Source organism: Condylura cristata, unplaced genomic scaffold (assembly GCF_000260355.1).
Source record: "Condylura cristata isolate star-nosed mole 26May11 unplaced genomic scaffold, ConCri1.0 scaffold00005, whole genome shotgun sequence".
Classification (NCBI taxonomy): Eukaryota; Metazoa; Chordata; class Mammalia; order Eulipotyphla; family Talpidae; genus Condylura; species Condylura cristata.
In genome coordinates, this window is record NW_004567106.1 from 54978680 (window position 1) to 55005470 (window position 26791).

At 40.1% G+C, this 26791-nt stretch overlaps 1 protein-coding gene across 4 annotated transcripts in view; it reads right to left on the bottom strand.

Moving 5' to 3' along the window:
- Positions 1-5557: 5557 nt before the first annotated feature.
- Positions 5558-26791, bottom strand: part of CADPS2 (Ca++-dependent secretion activator 2) — a 392026-nt gene continuing 370792 nt past the window's right edge. For all 4 annotated transcript variants that reach the window (XM_004676989.2, XM_004676986.2, XM_004676984.2 and 1 more), the window contains 2 exons: positions 11877-11981; positions 5558-6465 (listed from right to left, as the gene is read on the bottom strand). In XM_004676989.2, coding sequence (XP_004677046.1) covers positions 6292-6465; positions 11877-11981 — 279 coding nt within the window. In that variant the 3' untranslated portion in view covers positions 5558-6291. The remainder of the gene's footprint in view (positions 6466-11876; positions 11982-26791) is intronic.

The following is a 26791-nucleotide window of genomic DNA, read 5'->3' on the forward strand; positions in this document are numbered from 1 at the left end:
TCCAGTCTCCCAGCTAGAGCAGGCCACTTAGAGTGTGAGTACCTTGAACCTGAATGGGTGGTGATAGTTCCCTTTTGCAATTGAGTTGTTTTTCTGTGAAATGGGACTAAATCAAAGCCCACTCCATTTCTGGGAGGACTTGTGATTGAAAATCCAATTTAAAAATAAAACTACTTAACATATGAAAAGCTATTACCTTGTGAAAAGTTAAGCAGTAAACTTTTCCCAACTATTTTGCAGACAACTGTACTTAAAAATAACCATTCTGCTCAAGGATTTGCTTTTTGCTAATATACATGGAAATGCTAACACAATGACCTTTGCTAAATGATTTTGCATGGACTCCAGGACATCCCTTATTCTCGGGGACCTGCTCTCCCACCTTTGGTCTATAATTCCCCAGGGAACATTTTCTTCTATAGAGTCACGAATTAACCTTTCACAAAAGCTTTTCAAAAATCCCAGTTTGATGAAAGCAGATTTCATCTCTTAAGACACAGTTATGCATTTTCAAAACAAATCAAATTTGTGATGGACACTCCTGATTATATGAAAGAACACACCCAGCAATCACACAATGTAACAAGAACTCGGCAGTCTGACAAATAACAATAAAGGGTCTTCTTCGATGGGGCGACTTTGAAGTGTCTCTTTAAAAAAATATTACCTGGATTTCCTGCAGGGAAGGCCTCACAAAGCCACACCCTGCCACAGTCACCTGCTGTCCTGACTTTTCTGTTCATCCACTGTCTGAAATCCAGGCTGTTGGGTCTTGATGTTTTACTCTGTGAAGAAACAGTATTGAAAATTTCTATACATGCTTAGCAAAATCTTCTAAAGTTACAATTAGTTTTGCTTTCTTGGCAGTTTAAGGAAATGATCTAAACAATAAAATCCAACATTTAAGCTTTTTGACCCTGTCCCTTGCCCCTAGAGAAGTATTACTTGTTGGGTGTAGGGAGGTCATGTTAAAAAGCAAACCAAAATGGATTTAAAACAGAAAAAGAAGTACTGGACACACCACCTTTATTTTTTAAAGTTATGTATTATGTATGTGTGTGGGGACATTCATAAAGGAGCCTGTGTCAGGGCATAGAAAGAGTATCTTGTGGTTCAAGAATTTGAAGTCAACTCTTCACTTCCTCTTCGACTTGGGAGCCATCACCCTAGGGAAACACACTGTGGAAGACTCCAGGTAAGTCTAGACTATGTTTATTTGCTAATCTTAAAAAGTTTCCCACAAATACAAGCACCCAATAGAGTGGAAAAGTCCAGGGAGATTAAAGATATAGTGGAATGGTGTGTGTGTGTGTGTGTGTGTGTGTGTGTGTGTGTGTGTGGTGTGAGCCCTGTACCTCCTTGGTCTGGGCCCGGAAGCTGCTGGCTGACTATTGTAGAACAAGACGGGCTTGAGGAACATTGCTCACCTTAAAAAAAAAAAAAAAAAAGCTGCTCTAGACTTATCCTAAAGCTGGGTGCCCCATCTCCTCCTTTGGTGGTGATCAGTTTCTACCACCACCAGCCCCCCCCCCAGCACCACCAGAGCTGCTCCCTAGACATAGACTTGCCCTTCTCCATCCCCCCCAAACAGAAAAGGCTGTTAGCAGGTTTTCCTGGCAGCCAGAAGTGCAGCCAGCTCAGCACTACCAGCCAGGACAGGGCTCAGAGGGGACTGGATTTGCCAGTCCTATTCTTTGGGTGCCAAGGCCGAGGCCATCTTGGGGAGCACCCTGTGTCTTGCAACCTCCTCTGGCCTCTCTTCCTTCTGCTTGGCACTTTCTAAGCATGCACAGCGTGGATACATCTCGGGTCTGGGTATCAGGATGCCACCCTGGGCCTCAAACTTCAGAGAACCTCAATGAGTATTGATTTGCCTCTGCAATACTCTTGAACTCAGCCTACTGGGCACAAGCCCACACCTGGGATTCCTCATCTGGGATCTGGCGCCTCGGGATCATACTGTGTCACGGTCAGAGCCCCTGAGCAACTTCTCGCTGCAGACACAATGACATGTGTCCTGCTGCTTTCCCTCCCAACTGCAGCTCTGGCCTGCTCTCCACTATGATGGCCTTTCTGGAGCCTGGAGTTGGCTGGTCCCTCCCCTCTCCGCCTCTCCTCCCACTAAACTGACCGTGTATATATATAACCTTGCCACTGGACAGTTCCAGCCAGTCTGCATGGACAGCCAGGGGTGGGGCAGATGATCCTGGGAGGCATGATGATAGGGTCTCCCGTGGCAACCGCAGAGAGAAGGGCACCTGGCGATACAGTCACTCCAGGTTTCTGCAGAATCCATTCTACTTTAAACCTACTTTAAGAAATACTAATGACCTCAACTCATTTGCCTCTCATCCTTACAACTATCTCCCTGAATAAGTGCCCCTTTTACAGAGAAGTTGGGTAACTTGCCAACAGGGTGAGTGCAGCTATTAAGATTGAAAGATGGCTTTAAGGCCGGGGCTCTTCACTTCACGGTTCCCCAAGCACAATCATGTGTATTCATTCCTTTTTTTTTTTAAATCAGGTATTTTCTTTGAGAAAAACATCAAATTTTTCATTGCCGCAACCCCTTGTCCCTGCAGTATGCACGCACATTCCAGAATCCAGGCCTTCCAGAAGCGGTCACATATACTGACAGGGTTGGGGGTCATGGCCACTGTCCCTGTGACTTTGGCAAGCAGGTTCAGAGCTGCCGCACTCACAGGCGCAATAGCTCCTGCTCCATTAACCACCTTACACCTTGCACTGAAGAGCAGAGGAAGGCGGTGCTGTGCCCCCTCCTCCAGCCAGCGCTACCTCCTGAGGGTACCTGGCCAGCCAGTCTTGAACCCCGGCCCTTTCCAGGACTCCTGTGCTCGGCGTCCCAGCTCCTTCTCCTGTGGCCAGCCTCGCCGGCCTTTCCCGACGGTCCCGTCCAGTAGCTTGCAGGGCTCGAAGGGCAAAGGCGATGCCCACCGCCTGCCCTTCGTCACCGCGTCTCCCGCGGCGTACCAGTACCAGGGCGTGGGGAGGACTTAACACTGAGACAGACGCGGCCCCCGCGCTGGGGACCCCGCGCAAACCAGGCAGCCAAACTGCCGCGCCAAAGCCTGTGCTGGGCAGGCGGAGGCTGCGGGCGGGGTCTCGCGGCGGCGGCCTCGCGAGCGGAGCTGAGAGCCCGTCGCCCTGGCCGCGGTCCCGCCGCCCGGACGCCCACCGCCCGCCGCGCAGGCACCTCTCCCAGCCGCACCGATCTGCCTCCTCCTTTGAGGACCTCGGCCGGGAAGTTTCCCTTTTCTGTCTTTGGAGCAAGAAATAAGAAGCCACGCTCTGCCTTTAATCTGGCCCCCCTCCGGCTTTAGCACCGAAGCCTTGGCTGGGGGAGCTCCGAACGCTGTGTCTGGCCTCAGGGCGCGGGGTCGGCTAGCTGGTGACCCCGCAGTTGCTGGCGGGGCGCACGCCTACAGGAAGGCAGAACGTGACGGCAGGAAGGAGTTTCGGGGCCCCCTGAGCCCCAACAATGACCTCTTTCCCACCCTCTTAAGAGCACCTTCCAGTTCAGGGGCCCTCTCAGCCAAATCGCGAGGGGTAGGGTTTGGGGTGGCGGGAGGTCTGGTGGGCAATGACCCTGGGGGGCCGAGTAGGAGGCCCAGACGAGTCGCAAGGGCGTTTATTGCAAAAGTAGCAGGAAATCTTTTCTCCAGAGCGAGGGACAATGAGCAAGAACTAAAGAGAATTCAAGTGGAAAAACCCGTGAATGTAAGAACGACCCACAGCTGGAGCCCAGAGGTTTACATTAAGCTCTGTGTGGTTCTTTCCCTTTTCGGGAAGGTTTTTTTTCCCCCCCCCCCCTTTTTTCTCGGGTAAGTGTTGGGAGAAACTTTCTTCCTACATGTTATTTAACAAGCCCATTTCGGCTGGACGTGAGGGTGCACTAGCTATTTGAAACACCAAGCTGTCCAAAGAAGATGCTTTTGTTGCTCTTCTCCAAAAGCAGAGGAGAGAGGGTAGAGCTATTTCTCTTGAGTTAAAAATGATTTTAATTGAAACATTTTGTAGTATTTGCTGGTTTTTCAATTTTCTTTCTTTACAATGAACACTTTAAGAAAAGAATAACAACACTCGGCTTCCTTTCACAGACAGATGCTTGGGCATTCCACTCTAACAGTTACACACACCAATGAACAATGAACTCATTTCAAGTAATTTAGTGATACCGGAGAGCTTTTCTTGGCAAAATTCCTAAAATGACTTTTCATTCCTTTTCAGAGTTAATTTATAAATTTCTTTTCATACTATTTCCTGTAGGTTAGGGGTTCTAGTTCAAATAGTTCTCATAAGCCTGGGAGCACCTCTATCACACATCCTTGCCTGTGATCCTCCCTGTGGGAGCCTTTGGAGGTTGGAGGGGGAAATGCGTCTTTAAGAAATCTCCTGGGTATAAAGGGAAGGAGCAGAGAAAACCAAAATCTGGACACTACAAGAAACTGAATATCAAGGCAGAAGCAGGTTAAATAGGTTCGGCTGACCTGCAGCAAAATCCTCCTGCACACTCCCCCCACCCCCCAGTCCCGCTCACCCCCAGACCCTTCTTTGAATGTCTGTAAATGGCTGAAGGAGCCATCAGTCACTCATACTGTAGAATAAAATGGACCATGAGATGGGGTGAGCACTATCAAGGACATCTTATTTAAAGGAAAAGAAGGGTGTGTAAGGGTAGAGTCATTTGAGGAGAGCAGCAGCAAACTTGGGGAGTTGAAAGTGGCATCCTGGCTTCCAGGGTACATGAAGAAAGGGCAGCAATGGGCATGAAGGGGCAGAAGAGGAGAAAGGGGAGCAGTCTTCCATAAGTCACCTTTTGACACTGAAACTGGTAGAAATGGTCTCTAAACCAGGCAAGGGAAGGGAAAGAGATCTCTGTCATGCTTGTCTCGGCTCATAGGATCTCTGACCCTCTTAGGACTCTAAATTGAGCCAAAAAAAAAACAATACTGTATAGTAACCATGGATGAAACAGACTTTTTTTTGGGGGGGAGGCTAGTCTGGGCCCTACCATTTATAACATTACTTGAGAATGAATTTGAAGATCCAGGCTTAGAAACATTCAGGGACATCGCTTCTTAATTTGCACTAACTCACTTCATTTAAAAATTACTGATGAATACAATAACACAATAGATCAGCATCTTTTAGAAAAAAATAAAAATATAAATTCATTGAGAAATTACAAAACACACCACTATTATCTTTTGAAATTATAGAAAGTACTTTGGGAAAGAATTGTTAACTAATATGTTAATTGTTAGTTATCATTACTAGCATTATTAGTTTCACTGATTGCTAGTTAACATTAGTTGCTAATTTGTAATATATGAACATGTAGCAACATTATTTTTTGTCATAGAAATATGTTGTAGTAATTTTTACAAATGTATGTACCTACGGGCAAGCAGTGATACTGTTTTTACTCATTTGATTGTAAACCATCTATATAAATAAACAAGAAACAAAAACACAAGAGCCCAACCGTCAGGATGTTTGAAATAACTGCAAACCTCTTTTACTGAGTCTTGCCTATCCAAGCCTAATAAATACAGAAGTGGTTATGACGAAATAGACTTTTTATTGCCTGCAAGCTGTTACACACAGAAGTAGGAGGATATGGTAGATTGATGGCAGCAACACTTAGCTCCCCACATTTGGGGATTATTTTACACTGGAAAGAAATATTCAGAACAGAACTAGACACAAGCCCACAGGATAATCTCGTCTATATTTGGATCTGACAATCCTTCACACCTGTAGACCAACTCAGAGTACTAAGAACCAAGGTTAAAGTTTTACATACATTGCAACAATGGCAAATGAACTACAGAACAACCCTGGCACATGAATGACAAACTGTCAGGTAAACATGATTTTAACACGAAACAGTAGAGTCTGCGCAGTGATCAGAAGGGGCTTCTTTCCACAATGTAATACTATGAGGAATACACACTTCACTGCACACAAAGGACAATACATGGATGTAACTGCAAGGGAAACACCTCACATCTTCTAAAAAGGAAAAGTTCATGTTGCAACCAGAAATTTAGTCAAAGCTCCTTGGAGGCTGTACTACACAAAGCAGCTGATATTCTTCAAAAAATACTTAGCATTTTCTTCTTTAACTCTGCTTCCCATGATATACTTTTTAAAATGTGGAATGAAATACAAGCATTCTAATTTTGTCCAAACAGTCAATGTAACTACAAGGACAAGGTGCAAAGTAACCAATGTCACTTCTCCTTCCTTCCGCAGGGCTGCTTGTTATCAGCCTTCTTCTTCTTCATCACTGTCTTTCATTGTGATGCCCTGAAGTCCACCTCCTTCGGAAACAGATGCGGTGGCCTCCTCTACTGTCAAACGTCTGTGCAGAGTATCATAGGTCTTACTGTTCAGCGTGCCTTCCAACACACCCTGCAAGCGGAAGTCCCTATAGGTTTTCTGGAGGAAGAAGAGAGAATTTCCTGACAAAACTTAGATTATAACATAAAGATATCCATCCACTTATCCACTCATCCACCCATCTACCTACCCAACCACCCACCTCTCCCTCCCTCCATGTACATATATCTGCCCTCAGTTGGCACTTCAAAAATGAGGGTATTCAGATGATAACTGCAGCTAATACCAATCATTTTGTTGGTGTATTTCTGGGGAGAAAATGAGATAACAGACTTTGGATTGTGCTATCCAACTGCTATGAATACATCAAAATGTGATGAGCAGATGATGAGTTTTTTCCCCAAATATTGCTAACTGCACAGGTTTTACTATTTTAATAACCTGTAACTAAGATAAAATAAGTACTTAAATCTATTTCATAAATGATAGAATTCTTAGTTTTCCAATTGAGGAAACTTTAAATATAGAAAACTTTCACATTTTATAAAATGTATTAAGGTTTTACATTCTTTGGGGACAGATGCTTGGAGAAAATTAATCCTATTATCAAAGTATTTGTAAATTTTAAAATTTATATGTGCCGTTGGTTACAAATTTGTGTACACCTAAATATCTGTGTGAATATTGCCTTTTCCCACTGACTTTTCCTTGGAATGTAAAGTGTAAAATTCAGGCACAAATCTTTTATAGATGGGCCAATAAAATATATATTTCATTTTTTTTGGATGATGGTAATTATAATTTGGTGTATAATAGGGTACATTCCTCCTTGTTTCTACAGTAATTTTTAAGAACAGGAATAACAGAACTCTGGGTTCAGTTAGGTCACCTATAAAGCTTCACTTATGTTTATATTTCTTCTTAATTACAGTTTTCTCATATATGCTGCTGCTTTTTTTTTAATATTTATTTGGGCCCTCCCTTGTGGCATAGCAGGTTGAAGGGCAGTACTATGAAGCTGGCTGAAGCTGCTTTAAGCATGAGTTTGTTCCCCAGCCAGGGAGGTGACCCACATGGCGCAGCAGACCTCTCCTGTCTCTCCTGCTGCTCTTAGCTGTGTATTTCAGTCGATCTGCCCGTTCTGCTCCCCACTCTGTCTCTGGTGAATCCTCTCACTGCCCCTGCACCTCTGGTCTGTATCCTAGTTCTGTGTGTATAAATAGGTATACCTTTAAAAAAATATTTATTTATGCATGCAAGAGCTGGGGTGCAGGCCAGAGGTGCGGGGGTGAGAGACAGAATAGGGAGCAGAACAGGCCGACTGGCTGAAATACACTGCTGAGGGGAGCAGCAGATAAAATAGGAGTGGTCTGTTATGCTATGTGGGTCAGCACCCTGACTGGGGTTTGAACTCTACTATAGTGTCTGTGGTAGCTTCATAGTGCTGAGGCTTAACCCCTTATGCCACCAGGGAGGCCTCATATATGCTTTTTCCATAACTAAGTGCAATGGGTGTTTTATGACTTTGAAACTAGGGAAAGCTTAGATTTAGTGCAATGGAGAAACAAAAAACAAACGAAGTGACTATTCTGTAGAGGTGTTTTAAGGCCATTTTTAATGCTAATAACACGTATGTATTATATATTTTATATACAGATCATATCTATCTATCTATCTATCTATCTATCTATCTATCTATCTATCTATCTATCTATCTATCTATCTATCTATCTATCTATCTCCACACTATTCTTTGTTAGATTTGCAATACTATGTAGTTGAACTTCAATGCACTGGCCCCAAAGTGTCAGCACTGTATCATACTGCACCACTGTTCTGTATTAAGTAATATGAGTAGTCATTATTTTTTGGATTTTCCCTAATAGACAAAAACAGTCACGGAAGAAGGAATGTTGTACTTCCAATATTACAACTCCAGCAACTGGTAATTAACATTAAGGGTGCTTGGTTACCCTCAGTTCAGTAGAAGATGCTTATTCACGCGAGGTAGGAAGTACAGATGGATTGCACATTAATCCCCTTGATATACACTCCTGACCTACTAACAGGTTTCTGAGAAAAATAGCACAATTACAAGGTAGTAGGGCCCTTAGGGTTTTCACATTTTAATCTTCCTAGTCCTGGGTATCATTCCAAGTTTCAGAAGTGATATCCAAAATAACAGAGAGGGTAAATAAAATTTTTCATTTTGATAATCACTTGTTATAAATAAAACTTGTATTTGAAAAGTCCAAAAGCTTGTATTCCTAAGGTGGTTCCTCTCACACCAAAACTTACGGTAACTTGCCTAACTCTGAACGGTAAGTTTTGTCTAGAGAATCTGGTAACTGACACACATGGTATGATCCAAGATACCCAGGTTCAAATTTATAACAGGCTCACATGGTGAGATTAAAAATACATCTAACATACAATATATTCATCTGTAGATGAAGCATCTGATATAAAGTATTTTTGCTCCATCAACCTTATATTTTTACTCTGTGAGTCCTAATTTCTTATTTTATTGAAATAACTTTCCTTAAACCTAAACGAATGCTAAAGAACTTGACTGGGACAGGTCTGTATTGTGGAACCCTCCTCCTGATGTCTTTCAAATTGATATATAATTAAGATCCCACTTTGTTATTTTATTAGCAAACAACAAGCAGTTTAGGGGAGTCAGAGCACAGGTACCCTTATAATCCTTCCAGAACTCATAAAAAATACTCTTGACACTTGAACATCCTCTGTATTGCCAAGGGAAATCTGTGTGGTGCTTACGTCAGACAAGCGCCTGCCACAGAGAGCCGCTCACCTGCTTTTTCAGGTGAAAGAGGCAACTGGTTTATTTTAATGGCTTTTACATGTCCTCAGCCCACTAAGGAGAACACAAATTCATTAGTCATTTTGATTATTTGAGGATTATTTATTCCCCTCTCCAAGGAAATCATTCTGATATTAAAACCTGGTAAATATTTTTTTTTTTGGTGAAAATCTTACTGGGATGTGTTTTTTTTTTTTTTTTTCATAACGGACAATGTGTGAATGAAGCAACTAGTTCTTAGAGTCTTTGTGAAGCAACATCGGTTATAAATCATGAGGGTCTCTGGGTCTTCATGGGCAGAGAAGCGTGACAAGCTGGGAGGAGGAACCAGACTGGACCGAGCTGTTGACTGATTAGGCCAAGTCTGAGTCACCTGGGGTGGGCAGCCTGCTCAGGGTCTGTTCATTCCTGCACATGTGCTATTTAATAGTTTGTTTTTTAAATTCACTGGCCAATGATCTTTATAAACATAACCACATAGGTTCCGAAGAGTGGTGAATCTATATATGAAATAGGCAACTATCTATTTATATGCCAAGTGGGAAAAACCAGAACACTCGATTATTAATTCATCCTGCTTTGCCCTGTGCAAATAATCATTTTAAATGACTATCGCCCAGTGTGACTTGACTAAAAGTAGCAGCCCAAGAAAGCACTGGTGGGCACCTGCTTGTGAAAAACACAACCTGGGAAGCGAAACACAGTGGTGACAGTGAATTTCATATTTATCTGTCTTGACTATTGAAAACCATAATGGAGATTATATTAATTCATCACTCTTCAGAACCAGGAGATAAATGGATCTCCTCAGAACACAAAAGAGATGTCACCTGACAATCCACAAAATTATTAATGATTTTTTTCTGCTAAAATATTCACTGGTGCTTGAGCTTTCACTGAAAAGTGACATGTAAATTTGAGAAAGGAGTAACTTTGAAAGAAACAAAGATGGGCTAATGAAAAGTGGTGGATTTATTCTAAGAACAAAATGAAAGTTTAATAGTCTATCAAGTCACGCTGATTGGTTGAAGAGGTCCTCTCTGACAGCCTGAACGCAGCAGAGATTAACTTGGAAATATTCTTGATCATAAATTAACCAGCAAAACCCAGTGCTAGTCACAGCAGTGACTGCAGCCTTAACATACACATATAATCAGGGGGTAAACACAGATCATGCTAATCTCTTTTATAAAAACAAACAAACAACTTCAAACTTGATTTGAAAGCTCAAGTCACGACTGTAGAAACAGGGAGGAAATAATGAGCCAACCAAGGCAAATGCAAATGTATCTCGACAAACTTTCTGTTTCCTTGCAGAACAAATAACACCTGGATAGATGTATTCTGGATCAAAGGTGTTTTGTTCATTGAAATGGAACATGTCTAGTAGTATTAAAAATTAGTGGGTGGCTATACTTTTGCTTGCTATTTGTGAATAATCATGATTGCTATAATGGTGACATTATAGGTCTGGGTCTACATTCCAGGATATCTGCCAATTTCTGACTTTAGAACAGAACTTTCCTACTTGTGGGTTTTTCAGTCTGTGTGTATCTGGCACAAGGCGTTTATATTCTATTTAGATGGTAGAAACTAAGAGAATGACAGAACATATTTTAACACGGATCGAAATTTCTTTTAATGATGTAGTAAGGGGTTTCCCTCAAACTTTAGCGTCTATCAGAATCAGCTGGAGGGTTTGTTAAGATACAGTGTACTGGGCCCCATCCTCAGAGCTTCTGATTCAGTAGGACTGGGGGAGGGCCCTAGAATTTGCATGTCTGACCAGTTTCCAGGTAACACCAAAAATGCTAGGTGAGGAATGCCACTTAGAGAATCATGCACATAAACATACACAGGTATGTGCACACACATGTAATGATGCTAAAAAGTAAGTACAGACCATCTATTTAAAGGTACAGGCGATTCTCAATAGCTTAGAGTTTGTTTTTAGTGGGTACGTTTTGTCTCAAATTTAAGAAAAAGTTATACTTGGGGTAAATTATGTTCCTCCACTAGAATGTGCAAAATGTGAAAAATCATTGTCAATTAACACATTATTTTTAAGATTCCTGTTCACTAAACAGTGTTTGTATGCTTTTACTTTTTCTGTGGAAGAACAAAAGTAAAAACGGCCCAATTGAACTGATGTGATATCTGTTTGCTGTTCTGGTGGGCCCAACATTTCATCTCATCATCTCCTGCACAGGAGAGTGGTTAAGTTTCCCAGAGAATCCTGGCAGTGGTAGTTATTACTTTCCTATCAGAATACACCAAAATAATGCCAACATCCCTTATCTCGTGGCACATCAAATTCAAAAGCTTGCATCATGGTATGATTGAATCAATATGAAGGAAATGTGTTTGAGAAAACACTTGTATACTTAATAAAATTAATACAAATGTATTGTGGACCTCCTATGTTCAGATTCTTGTGTTGGCATTTTATATACACATTAAAGTGCAATTACTTAATAACAGAATGTGGTTATTTATTGCTGCAAAAAAGAAAAAAATTGGTTATTTAGCAAAAATGGAATCAAACAGCAGCACATCGTCACTAAAAGTGTTTTCAAAGGATTTGTATCCAGTCAGTTATATCAAATATGACTGTCTTGTATGTCAGTATCAAGCTATTCTTTCTAGCTTGTTGGCAATTCACAACTAAACACATTTTGTTTACCTTCACAATCTTGATGAGCGTCTTCAGTTGGTAAATATGAAGCTGAAGGTCTAATCTATCAGCCAACCACACACAAATGACTTTCATGGAACTGCTGTACCATTGCTGGAAAGGAGGATGGGGACAGAGGGGAGGAGAACAAAAAAGAAAAGATCCTCTACAGTATTCGTTGAGCAGATTTGGTAATGAGGGGGTAATGAGACACTCGGAAATGACCACAGATAAGCACTTGAAGTCAATAATGCTATAATTTCCTGTTAACAGAATTGTATGTTTTGCTAGAAAATCTGCTAAGATGACCTAGGCTGTTCTTTCCACACATCAACATTACCATTCCATGAATCAACATGAACGTCTTACAGCTGTAACACATTCATGGGAAACAGTGTCTTTGCACTGGCAGCCAGCAGCCTGCTTTGTAATTTGCAGGTAACAATGGCTACTAAATACATGTTACTGGGCTGAAAGGACTGTGGAACAGCAGGAAAACACAGGTAAATTATTTTCAAAGGAAAGTTTCCTATTAGCCTGCACGCTATAGAAAAATCAAAGAGTAGATGCATTATGCCACAAGGCATGTAGCCAAAACCTACAAATAACATTTTAAAGGAGAGATGGCAAAAAATACCCACAGCTCACAAAGCAGTAATCCTCAGTTACACCTTTCGCTACTATAGGTTATTAAGTACTTGGCAAAATGTTTTCAAACCACCTAAAATACAGTTGAGTTCCCAGGAAGGAATGCTTATCAGAATGGAATTTTAGTGTCTTAAAAGAATACAAAACAGGTGTCTGTTGACACGGCATGGAAGAGAAGGCTCTGTTTTATTTTGCAAGTGTGTTCAAAGGGTTCATATTTTACTCTTGAGGGGAGAACTGAAATTCTTCTCTAATATGGGTCCTGTTCCTACATAACAGTAAAAGGAGAAATTCTGTTCCTTTTTTAAAAATGACAGTCTGCCATTCGAGGTGATATTTTGAGAGAATCTAGGTGCCAGTGATAGATAAGTTTATGTGATACTGTAAAAATAATAGGATTGATTCAGATATCCCTGAGAACTATCAAAATCCACTCCCCACTGAGGAAATCACAAGTGTGCATATGCACATAAGTATTCAAATACAGAAAAACTCTTAAAAAACATTTTCTTCACATAATAAGAGTGGAATTCAATTTTTAAGAGGAATCTCCAGTGATAAAAGTCTGCAACTCACCTGGATTTGTATTTACTAATATTGTTCTAAAAATTAGGTATAAACAGTATTTTAAGCAGAAATCAAAAATGAGTTAGTCACATTCATGCAGAGATAAGCTACTAAAACAAGTAACTGATTTACTAAATACTAAGCTATTCATGGATGCATGATCAAGTTTTTAAAATGTGGGATAGACTATAAATTTAAAAAATGTTATTCATAGACCCAATTTTGCCCCTTCATGATTAGTTTCTTAATTTTTAGTACATGCAAATGTGTCAGAAATAAGTTTTATGAAATGAGGTATGGGCACTCATAAATTCTCATAAAACAAATTTGTTTTATTGTAGTGAAATTTAGTACTTCAGCTGATATGTTAAATCTCAAAGCCTTTTATTTAGTCTAACTTATGACATTATTTCTGTACTTATTTCAAAGTATTTATAGACTCTGTATCTTGAGTTCATTTTAATACAGGTAAACACAGATATTGGATACACTGAATAAGAATATGCTGAATTAAGAATCTCACTCCCACATCTCTGTCCAGATAAATCTGAAAGCTAAGGTGTAGTTACGACGGATCTGAGTCAAATTTCAATCCTTGTTGGAAAGATATTTTTTTCCCTGTTTTTGTTGGGGGGCTATGACATGTACTAAGTCTACATAGTACACTAGCTAGTCTATTCGTCTGTTTAGCTACCATACATAGTAAATTGTACAAATTTAAAAGAAATGAAAACACTTTCATGAATTACTCAGTATGGGTTTTTGCATTCTTAAAATACATAATTTAAAATTTAACTGTGTTTTCCTGTTTTATATAAATGGTGCTTATGGTTAAGAGATAAATGAAAGAATTCTCATGTGACACAGATATTTATTGTCAGTATCCTAAACTCCTTTAACACAACAACAAACCATAAATTTAGAGAAAAATAATTTGGTAATAAAATGTTCTAATTACAAAAACAGAGAAAAAAGAAAATGATTATAAGCAAAAGGTTTATGCTACATTACCATCGCTTTAAGGACAAACAAATAATTTTATAAGAAAAATTCTGTAAGAAAAATCATTCTATCGGATAAGGTTTTATTTTTGGTTCTCAAGTCTGAGCATCTGAAGAATTTCAGCAGCTTAGCTTAGAGTTTCTGTTGCTATGAAGAATAGGTTAAAAAAAAAAAGAGCCCCACTGGATGGCTACTTTTCTGTATACACACCCCCAAGCAACCAAACAGACCTCCAAATAGTTATCTCTAGCGCTGCCCTATTTCTGGTGCTGAAATTTAAACGCTGCCTTTGGTGATGGAGGCTGGCAGGTCCCAGTTTTTCATCTTGAGAAAAACTCAGAGGTGGCTTCTTCCCACCCAAACAACCCCTTCAACACAAAGGGAAGAAAGGAGACACATTTGAAAAATGCAGAAGGTGCGATGAAGTCAGAGTGTTCCAAAATGTCCTTTCGTTTTGGAAAAGTTAATTTTCTGAAACCACTTGGTTGACTATTCACTTTTCCTTTCAGGAGCTGGCAAAGAAGGGGTGCTGTAACTTGCTCTGAAGTCATGGGTACCGCATGGCTGCTTTATCCTCTGCTTCGGTCTACTTAGGAATAAAGCAGTAAGTGTATATTCTACATTTTTTTTTCTACATCAATCCATGACAGCAGCCTACCACTTTAACAAAAAATATGCTTTTTTTTCTTTTTGTGGTTCATTCAACTCCTGTAAGGGCATGCATTACTCACTTCATTTTCTTGAGATATCTCTTTTAAAGCAAAAATAAAAGAAAAGGAAAGGCTAGAGTTGACTCTGCGAGACCCCTGTATTTATTCACACTTATTGTACATGACTGTAGACTGGTAAATCATATTAGCAGCCCGTCTCCCCATCAAGCTGCTACTTGCTTTCCAGCCCTGGGAAGGTTCAACAAATCAACAGGAGCACGGAAAACAGAACATCAGTCTAATCTAGTGTTTAAGGTGAAGTTTTCAAACCCAATCTAAGAAGATCTTTAGAGCAAGCAACAAGCTGAAGGGCTCAGAAGGTGGTATTGACAATGAAAGAGTGTTGAAATATTGAGAAGCGCAGCACTTGTGCATTTTTAATAACAAGAGGGTCAACAAGGACACAGCTCCTTCAGAGCCAGGAGTTGCCACTGCCTATGGAAATTGCCACACCAGGGCTATAAACGCTTGTAGTTCATCAGCTTTCTTAAACACCCTGAACCCCCTCAGCGGACCTTTAGTCTTGAATTAACAAACCAAAGCAATGAAAGAGGGTGCAGTCTGAATGGCTGGCATTGATCCCCAACTGTGTCAGCACTGCTACAGGCCCTGAAAAACTCTCTCCATTGTCAATAGAAATTGACAAACCTCCTCTCCTAAATAGGGCAGCTGAGCCGGGCGGGATCCACGCAGCTGTAAAGGGCTCTGCTCTCGGGGCCAGGGAGCACTGACAATGGAACAAGCATGAGCTCTTTGTCAGTCCCAGACTCGGCAATTTTCTAACAAGGATTAAAGTTGTTTCTCCACAGTGCTGTTGAAAAGAGATTTAGCAACATACCGTGCTTTCTTCATGCAAGTTAAAGAGAAGTAGTTAAGGAATTTCATTATTCTGTTGACTAGTGGAGATACAAAACAAATATATTAAATATGCACAACTCCCTTCGCTGCCTAATTTATAACATTTTGAGGATGATTCAATTAAATATAACACTTATTGCCGGGAAACAAGCACTTCACATTTATTTTGGAAGTTTTATTTTTTAAAAGCCCAGCTGCTTGCCACCTGGAATGAGGTCTCAATACATACTAATGTACAATGCCTTTAGACCCTCTGTGGCTTGATATTCCTAAATCTGAATCACAAGACCACATACGGCTTAGGCAGCACGTCTGCTTCAAGCAAATGATTTCTGTCAGAATGTGGCTTCTGATGATGATGGCAAGGTAAAAATAGCTGCTTTGCTGGGGAACAAATCTGTGATATATTTTCTGCTTAAGTGTTTAGATTTTTATTGATTATGAATTGGTACAACTAGTTGATATTTTTTCCTTTTCCTCCAGCTATGCTCTTCTCAATAGGTGAACAAGAGGGGGAAAATGAAAAAAAAAAAAAAAAAAAACAAAAAACAAAACACAGAAAACCCCCCCAAAACAAAAAGCCAACACTTTTTAGAGAAGAAAGATGTGGAAGAGAATGGCTAAATTTCCACAGTATGAACAAATTTCAAGAGAAGCTGCCTGTTTCACCAGAGTCGAGCCACTGTGATGAAATGAAGTACTGATTAGGAAATTTCACCTTTGAACGTACATATCTTTTTCGTGCCCAGGTGAACTGAACAAAAGAGATGGTATTTTTGAAATTCTGAAGATTTTTGATAAGTTTGCTACACAGATGCCATCTTTGTAATATCATTTTGTAGCTTCAGAGAACAGCCAAATATTTAGAAACATTCATGATCTACAGTTTCACCTGTGTATGAAAAGTAAATATGAAAGCTTTTGTGCTTCTTTCTGTCACCTGATCATCTATGTCACATAATGAAGTTTGTGTTACGACTTCCCTTTTTTCTAAATTGGAAAATAAAAGTCTTATAGTAATGGTAAGTCTCATACAATAATGCCAACAGTTCCCTTGCTACTCAAAGCACCCTAGGGAAACCATCCTCCTTGGTGCTACAGACCCCCAAGACACAGGCACTTTGAAAATGTTAGGTGTGAATATTTTCTGGGCTTTAGAATAGGTGTAAGGGGTATATTTAAGGAAAACTGAAACCAGATTATTATGGTTAGAAATACAGGACGTGCTTAACGCAGCCTCCTCATACAACATGCCCGGTTAGCTCCGGAGATGCTAAGTGAGAAGACCAGGCCTCGCCGCCGCACAGCAGAGAGCGCCTGGCATAAAACAGCACCAGCCTCTTCTTGGCTACCATTTGTTCAGTTGAGTCTGTCACTTATGTTCTCTCTGCCTCAGTTTTCTCAGCTGTAAGATGACGTTTTCTGTGAACCTAGGTATAACATAATCCGTTTCTTATGGCATTAGGTCTGGTTGTTGAGAAAACACATGGTTAGAAACAAGATAGTTGTGATTTTTGTCAACTGAAGGAAAAAATGTGTCTTTTAAAATATGCTGCGTCAGTATAGCTTTATTCTTTTAGACAATGCCAAGTCTAGATTTCCAGAACTTTCCATGATCTGTTTTGCTTTTAACTTATTAATTTTAGTCTTTTAATACAGTATAGACATACAGACATATAAAACTGAAACGATAAAGAGGAATAAGATTTGTAAAAAAAAAAAAACAAAACTGTGAGGTACAATTATTCCTATTTATAAAATCTGATTTAAAAGGAATCTGGCAAGCTCAAGTCTATTTGTCAAAATTTCATTTACTTTTAAGAACATCCTTGATGAAGCAATTGCTACTCCCATTTTTGTCTATGTGAGTTTATATAGATAGAAAACTGAGCTTAGATTAAGCAGATCAAACTTTAGTCAAGTTTACACAAGTGTAAGTACAAGGTTAAGATTTATTCTTATATCTATGCTTCGGAGCCTGTGCTCACGACTACGTATTTTTAGACAAGACTGGGTTTTTGTTCCATCAATTAAATTTCTGATTCTTTGGGGGTAGTTTAATGCTTCTAGGAAACAGTTAAGAAAACTCTCCCATTTCCCTGGTGATTTCTGATAGAGTACAAATGATTGTCAAATAAGATGGAAGACACTTATGGATGGCTTTGAAGAAGTCCATCACATTTTCTTCTACGTTAATATAACCCACATTTCCAAAGACTTGACATTTGTAAACCCAATGAGATGTGTATTATAATTTTTATTTGATTTTTATATAAAACGTTTTAAAGAACCACACTCCCTGATAAGATAAGCAAATGGCTCTTACACATCTCCCCTATATCCCCTTAAGTTATGTTCAAATAGCAAACCCTTGTGCTCAGTGGTACCGGCCAGGGTATTTTCCACTCTAATAAAACAGCACAACATGGAAAACAGATTTATTCACAAGGACTCTTTCTTTATGTGTCTTTTTTTAAACACGAAGCATCATTTGATTCCTTTCTTTTTTTCTTCTGCATTCAAGAAAATCATATGAAGAATGATTTCCATTTTTTACCTCTATCAGGAAGTGTGCAAGTGAGAACACATCAGCACTATGAAGTCTTTTAGGAAAATGGTAAAGTACTAATAAGGGAGGCTTGGCACCTAACAGGAACTAGTCAGGTGTTTGTGGAACGCTGAAAAAACTTCTTGCTCGTGAAACTTCATAGTTTTTAAGAAAATACATGCATATAATAACCAAGCTACTTCCAGATGAATTAGATCCTATTAGGTTACAAAACAGAACAATTTCCCTAACAGGATAAAGGGAGCTGCATGAACCCTTTTTGACTCACTAGTACTTCGCTAATACAAAATTTCTCACTCTAGAATGTTCTGAAGGTCAAATTCAAGTAGGCTGTCTTTCTCCACATGCCATGAAGCGTATTAAAATTAAAATTGATTTTTTTTTTTAATATCATTAAGTAGGCAAATGACACTGTGGGTTTATTCTGCAACTTTTCCCCTGGTGCTAAAACGATGAGTGATTATAAAGTGAAACTTTCAGAAAATCATTTGTGTCCTCTTCCCTAGTTCATGACAAGTGATGGGATGCGCACTGGTCTGGCAAGACTTGGGGGGCAATCCACTTTCACTTGTGTTTGGGATACAGGCACAGTCTGAGTGGTTCAGATGATCACTGGCCGGGACCTTTTTTCCTGGTCAAATGTTTCATTTTCAATATGACATATAAAATTTTGGTCCATCGTGCCTTTAACCCTGTCATGTGGAATGTGGATAATAGCAGACCCCTGAAATTGCTGTTACAGCACAAGTTGGTTTTGAGATAAAACACAGCCTTAGGACTTGCAGGTCTTTCTGCTCCAGTTCCCTTAAAAAAAAAAAAAAAAAAAGGTGGTGGGGGGAGTCATTTCCAAATTGCTTTTGCAGTGTGCTGTGAGAACTGGAGCAGTTATTACATTTCTGTTTCCAGCTGAAGGTATATATATTCCCATAGGAACCAACTGCAGTAAAAGGAATGTCTCAGGGTCTGGGAGATGCTGGTTACTTTGTATCTTTGGCTTCTGGACATGCCAGTCCTTCTCTCTGGCCTCTGAACCCCAAATCTTAGCCATGGCCATGTGGGCCTTTAAGAATCAGTTCTACCATTATTTCTACTTTAGAGTCCAATACTGTCTCTTGCGAGGAACAGCTGCTCCTGAGTTTTCTACACCCTAGAACTATAAGGTGTCTTGAAGATACGGCACAATATATGGTTTCCCCATGGACTGTGAGAATCCAAAAGGTTTTATTTCTATCAGTATCTCCGGCCCTTAGCAGGTCTGACCCACAGCACACATTATATATTTGTTGAAGAACTTAATGTCTTGAACTTCTAGAACTATCAATAACAATGCAGGGCAGCTTTTCAATAGCAAAAAGAATAGCAGAGATTTATTATTGACCTGAACCATGCCTCAATAATAGAAAATTAAGCGACAGAAATGGCTGCACAGTAAACCACTACATTTGACTAACGAAAGCAGGACTGAAATGGAGTTTCAAATGTGACTGTCTGATTTCACATCAAGGGATGGACGTAATAAAGGAGAAAGTAGTGGGCACTAAGAGTGCCCCACGCCTGCAGACACGTGAGTGTCCAGGCTACAATCACATCTGTGACGCTTGTTCAGATGCTGCTGTGCTCAGCGCAGGTTAGACCTGCAGACCTGGTCACGTAAGCAGGGAGCCGTCTGCCTCTCCAGCAGGTGTCAGGGAGACTGTACTGTTCTGGGAGTTTCCGCAGGGGCAAGGTGAGATGGCTGGCCATGCTGCCTGTGCATTCTCAACACTAGTGACATGTCCTGTGTACCTGCTATCCTTGTGGACTCGTGAGTGGTCTTTAAAAAGAAGCAAGTACTGCTGAGTTGGCATTTTTGACTTCAGCGTGAGAGGATAGGAGAGGACACTTGGGAGTCCTCTTAGAGATTTCTTAATCCTATTTTTTTAAATATTCATTTATTCATACAGAACTGGGGTACAGGCCAGAGATGCGGAGGATGAGTGGATTCACCAGAGACAGAGCAGAGAGCAGAACAGGCAGATCAGGAAATACACTGCTGAGGGGAGCAGCGGGCGGGTCAGGAGAGGTCTGCCGCGCCATGTGGATCTCCTCTAGGGCAGGCGGGGATCGAACTCATGCAGAAGTGGCTTTAGCTTTTCAGTGCTGTGCTTTAACCCGCTGCGCCACCAGGGAGAGCCTATTAATCCTACTTTTGAGCAAAGGCCCCAGGAACTGGGGAGAGAGAGAGAGCACAGCCCTTTCTAGTAGTTGTGTCATTGATACTGCCAACACGAGAGCTGGGCACAAACTCTGCATTGGCACTAACTTTGGGCAAGTTTCCAATCATCCATTTGAAACAGATAAAGCTATAAAAATCATAGACAATCACTAAGATCTATGTTGAAAGGTTATTAAATGTTCATTCTCCATAGTACATCCACTGGAAAATAAAAATTAGTTAATAGCTGTTTTGTACATAAAACATACAACATTTTTTTAAGGTAGATGTTAAAACTTTTTTAAAGACCTACTTAGTCAAAAGAATGTAAGCTTCCTTAGGACAGGGCATTCTCTCCTATTCAACATTGCATTTCCTGGCACGGTGTGTGGGCTTTAGAAAATGTCCAATAAGTACTCACTGGATGAATAAATGATGAATAAGATGCCTTCAATTTCCTCTTTTAATTAGAATCCTACTGGGTCGCTGGGAGAGTGAGAGCCAACTATGTGGAACAAAATCAATTCCTAACCTTTTAATCCACCACCATTCCTTACATGTAATAATTAAATGGTGACTGGATTTGTTTTCCAGATCCTCCTTATAATCCCCAAATCAGCTGAAAGGATATTTTACATCCAGTAATAATATACATTATTACTATAAGCAGAAACACTATACATGTGATGTCAGTTAGAGGCATACAACACACACACGATATAAGTCATGCACAACACATACACATGATTGCCAGTAACTGAGGGTAAATTGAACAGAAAGAAATGTGGGGGATACATGGGAAGAGACTTATGAGGCTCAGGAGAGCCAAAGTATGGGAAAGCTGTTGTTAAAGCACATAAGTGGGAATCTGGCTTGAAAGAATCTCGTTCAGCCACATTCAATCACTGCATCGTTCCTGACTCTAAACCCTACTCATGACAGTGAACACTTTTGAGACGTTTCAAAGGATAGCCACAAAGATGATTAAAGGGCTGGAAATGGGGCCTATAAAGAGAAGTTAAACAAATAGGGATTATTTATCCCAGCATAGACAAGTATGACAGGTGCCTTAATAACAGTCTTCATATATAGGAAGGATTATTCCCTAGCGGATGCTGGCTACCTGCTTTTTTGTTATCCACTGAGAGGAAATGGGGAAGTGGTTAAAAAGACAGCATGAAGAATTTAGGTGAGGTAGGGTCTAAAACTTAATTTCAACCAAAACATGTTGCCCATTTTAAGGTAGCAGATTTTATTTAAAATAAAATTTTATTTTAGCTATATGCTTTATTTATTATTACTATTTTTTGGAGGTACATTGGTTTTCCACACTGTGTATGACTTAGAGCTCAGACCTTTCAGGTGTATATAAGAGAAACATTTTTGGGGCTTCTTCCCTAGGACTGATCTGAGTCAGAAAATTGAGGTCTAGGGATTAGGTGTATGGAGGAACCTTTGAAAATTTTTCTCTTACAGAATTCCATTTCAAAGTCCTTAATAAATATATCCACCTATGGTTTTACCACAAATAACCTCTTCCGTACACAGGTTTGTTTTAGCTGCAGTTAGCCAATCGAGGTGATCTCGTGGTGCCACTGTACCCACTCGCAAATGGCTGCAGCATGTCAGCAAGTAGATGGATTAAATGGGGGGGTGGGGGGGCTTGCAGGGGGTGGTGGACAGAGAGGACACAGAGAGCCACCCCATCTGTGTGTCACTTGCTTATGCAGTTAGGTTTGAAAAGCCACAGAGTGGGGCTCGCAGTTCTGTGATCTCTCGCCAGTGGACAGAGGTTCTGGTCTCGGGGGGGTGGGGAGGCCTGCGCATCTCAGCACTTCTTACCAGGGGCTCATGCAGTGCACACATGCAAAGCGCTGTGGAAAACCACGCTCTGCATGGAGACAGCGAGTAAGAGGCCTGAAATCTAGCCTAAAAAAACTTCTGAAATCCTGATCATGTTATGCCTGTAAACATTTCAACTACCCTTTACAAAATCAGTGTACAGAAAATTCGGATTTCTTCAATGACTATGAACTCATTGTTACTGGCTTGGGGGAATAAATACAAATATACATCTCTGTGTTCGTTAAGAAAAATTTCTTGATGAAAATGAAAGTTTTATCTTCGTTCTTTCACCAGAGACAATTTTATGACTGTTCAGGAGTTTAGAGAATCAACATAATTTTTGTATTATTCAGCCAAAAATCTCAGAATAGTTCGCAAGTAAGATTAAAAAAAAAATTCTGAGCACAATTAAAGGTGAGTTAAGGCTCTGGTGGAAATCTAAAGAGCATCAGCAAATCTGAGCACTGCTCAGCTTTTGAATTGCTTTTCTATTTCTCAGTTCTTTTAAATGGTTTTCTATGGCAGGAACATTTTTCTTAATTAGTCACAGCTAATTAGTGTTCTGGCATAGACAAGTAATCAGAAATGTCAGAGCTGCAAGGCTACATCTCCCTAATCCTTTGATAATAATTTAGCCTCCTGGGAGGGCCCCAAGCTGCGGTAAGTAGTGACTGACAATAAGGCAAAATTAGGTGGGCAGCAGACCATTAGGATAGAAAAATAAAAAGCCCTACCCAATCCCGCTGAGCACCATCAGGCAACTAACTGTACTGCCAGATGAGGTGCCTGTTTAAGCCTGTGTTGTTAATTAGCTGATTCTACCAGACCTGCCACACATATCCAGGTGCTTCATGCAAAGATGTGTATTTCTGGGGCTGTGCCAAATGACAATTGTGTTCCGTGATCACATTTCAAGAATCTAAGCAAGAAGTCCACATATTTCTTGAAGATTCTTTTGAATTATCAAAGAAATAAGATCAACAAGCTACAATACATTTTCTCGTTGAGTTTCTTTCAGGCAATTAGGCACGCTTATCTCAAGTTTCTCGGGTTTGAATTCACCAACAGCTTAGATTCAAATGAGGGCCTTTGGCCGCTCGGAACTGAGTCTCAACTTGCCAGAGCTATTTTGGCACACACCACACATCAAAAGTAGATCCTTTTATAAATTCTTACACTTACAAATAATAACTTAACATTAAAATAAGGATTATTAACTAAAATGAACCAGACAGTCGTAATTTGAGAGCAGAGGTTTTAAAGAGAAACAAACTCTGAGGGGGTAAAAAACGGGCCTGAAGTGCAAGCTCTGTGTGGTGCTCACCGAGGCAGACAACACACAGAACACGTCTGTGAATATCTTCAAAGTAGTCAAAGGCTGCCGTGTGAGCCCAGAAACTAGGCAAAACAAAGCAGGAACAGATGCAATTAAATAACCAACAACACCTGTAAAATAATGTGTAAAAACAGTTAAGTAACTCAGCCTAAATCTGTGAGATGCAAGATGAATGAAATGTAACAGACAGTCCAAGCGGGTCTCTAACTTGTGGGCAATGTAACAATGCTAAAATAAATGGTCTCCAGCAGACTTGAGCACATCATTGGACTTAACGGCATCCATCCCTGTTCATTGAAGGGAAAGGGATACGCGGTCCAGATACAGGAGTGATATTAACATTTCATTTGGGGCACGGATAGGAAAATCATGGTTGGCAAATAATGAGAATGATTTACATTTGAATACTCTTCTACAGAGACAAAGATCCAAAAAGAACACACCTCAGAGTGGGCATCAATACTGATCTTACAACTGTCCAGTCACTGGAAAGCGAAAGATGACTGAAAAGAGGAAAAACTGCTAGCTTTAAATTGAAATTCACATACAAAAGAATATAAATATCAGAATCATGAGAAATGCAAGATGGCAAAGAGGCCTTAGTCTTGATGGATTCCATACTGTACTCCGATATATAGAGAGACTGATGACTGACTCACAGGAATTTACCCAAAGTATCTGATTGGTAAAATAAATGGACCTTTATGACACTCAAGCTACAACACAAGGAATATTTTATCAATATTTTGTTGAGTTCCAGCATTTTGGGGAAACAACATGATAATGAACTGAGACTTAAATAAATTAACAAGGTTGATCTTACCAAGATGAGTAAATTCTCCTATCAGAAAGTTTGGACATCATTATGAAACACTGAGCTCAAAAAATCAGAGCATTTACCCCCTTTCTTACTTGGGAATGCAGAACAAACAAGAGAATATAAATGCAATTTAATTTTGAAGAGTATATTTACGTGTGATAGTTTCAGGTTTTTTTTTTTTTACCTAAAATGACAGTAGTCATTTCATATAGTGAAGGTCAATTTTACTTAAAAAGGTTAGTAAAGAGTTTCTTAATGGAAAGTAAGACTCTTTTCAAGGAAAGTTCCTGAGAAATTAATCCTTTATAAAAATATTGTTTCGATGAATATAACTGATTAACTATCATTTAAAGAATTACTTCTAATTTTACAAGTGGAGCAATACTTAAAAAAAAAAATCTCGTTGAGATGAAACTCTTCAACAATTAAATATTTAATCAGTTTATAACACAAGAGAATGTTTAATCTGCATGATTTACCAATTAAATGCTGCACCCTGATGTGTCTTCAGCAACATGAGAACTAAAATGAGACAGCTTCAAAGGAGCCCAGATGGGTAATGCCCAATAAATGTACAAAGGTTTAGACTCGGGTTAGTTTAGTGTCTGCCCTGGAAAAGATTCACTTTAGTCAACCCTAACTTGCCTGGGTTTGTATGTCCTTGGGCATCCAGAAGTGATGTCAAGGAGCTCTTGGGGCAATGACTGTGAATGTCATTGGTGACGTCCATCAAACTGCAACTACTATCCAGCTCCGAGACCCAAAGTTCTCCAGGACTATAACCAGCCTCTCTCCGGGCACGTGTGCACCTTTGTGCTGTGAGAATCTGGGGCCAAACGTCACAGCAAACACCGCTGATGGAACATGACAGGCAGGAAACCTTTGTCATACTCTGACAAGGTGATGATGGTTTTTGATTGATAAAAATTGTAAAACAGCTGCTGAGCACGATGTCTCATACACTGGGACAAGAGAGAGCGCTAAAAAGAAGACAAACTTTCTTTTGGTGAATCCATGATCTCTCTCAGTATGGGGGCACTCCCTTTACCCAGGTAAGAAATGTTAGACAATGGAGTAAATTTAACATGTAGACTTTAGACTTAGCATGTATATACCCACAGCCACTGGAAAGGCAAAGATACCATTGCTTAAAATAGTCTGGTGACTCAGGAAGACTTAGCATGAATAGTTAGAAACCTGTTTTTCTAAATTTGGGGTTCAAAACCATGATGGTTGATACACTGGACATTCTAGAGCACAGCTGTTCTCTTACATAGATGCTCATCTACTTTCTCATCAATTGCACTTTGTTGCCTGCTTTCACTTGCCCATCACAAAGAAATTTAAGAATCACTATTCTGGGGAGCAACATGCACCATACAACCAACCCAGTATTTTTTTTTTTTAACCATAGCTAAATTAATTTACTTGGTTTAAAATCTGGAAGGGATTCTAGAAAACAGCGAGAGTTCTAGACCAACCTCTTCAGTTTATGTATCTCAACTACATTGAGTCTTAAACAGGTGATAGCACTTTTTGACGTTCATTTGGATAGTTAATGATAGAACCATGGCTGAAACTTCTGGATTACTGACTCCCACCCCCAGCCCTGCTTAACCATTTCCAGTTCTGTAGGCCTGGACAGCATGGACTTGGAAACCAGAGAGGCACAATTTCAAGATCTGACTCAACACTTAACAAGTCACTTCAATAAGTGCAGGAGTCCTCAACTGAGAAATAAGGATAAAATGGGCACAACAGGCATCTAATACAGAAGATGAAAGATTATATAGGAAAAGCACCTTGTACATTTCTTGGTATCTGTACCCACCTAGGGATGACAGCTAAGGCTATTACATTTCCTTGGTAGTTTGAAAAGATGAAGGAAGTACCTTCAACAAACTCAGTTCCTTTTAAGAAGAGTGACCTGCCATCACTGAGCGAAACCTTTTTGTGCAGTCATTTCATAGTTGAAGCAGATAGTATTTCATAATTTTCACCACTTTTGGAATGAAGTGGCATGTCCTGGTATTGGCCAGGATCACATTTTTGATCCTCCAAGGGAACTTTTAGTTTTAACATGCAATTACTTTAGCTTTAATATTTCAAGAATGATATAAAAGTCTGAGATTGCCCTACTTATGGCCTTTCAGTGTTTTTTTTAAAGATTTATTTATATATTCATATAGAACTGGGGTATACAGGCCAGAAATGCGGAGGGTGAGAGGATTCACCAGAGACAGAGTAGGGTGCAGAACAGGCAGGTCGAGGAAGTACACTGCTGAGGGGAGCAGCGGGCAGGTCAGGAGAGGTCTGTCTCTCCATGTGGTCACCTCTGGGGCAGGCAGGAATCGAACTCATGCGGAAGTGGCTTA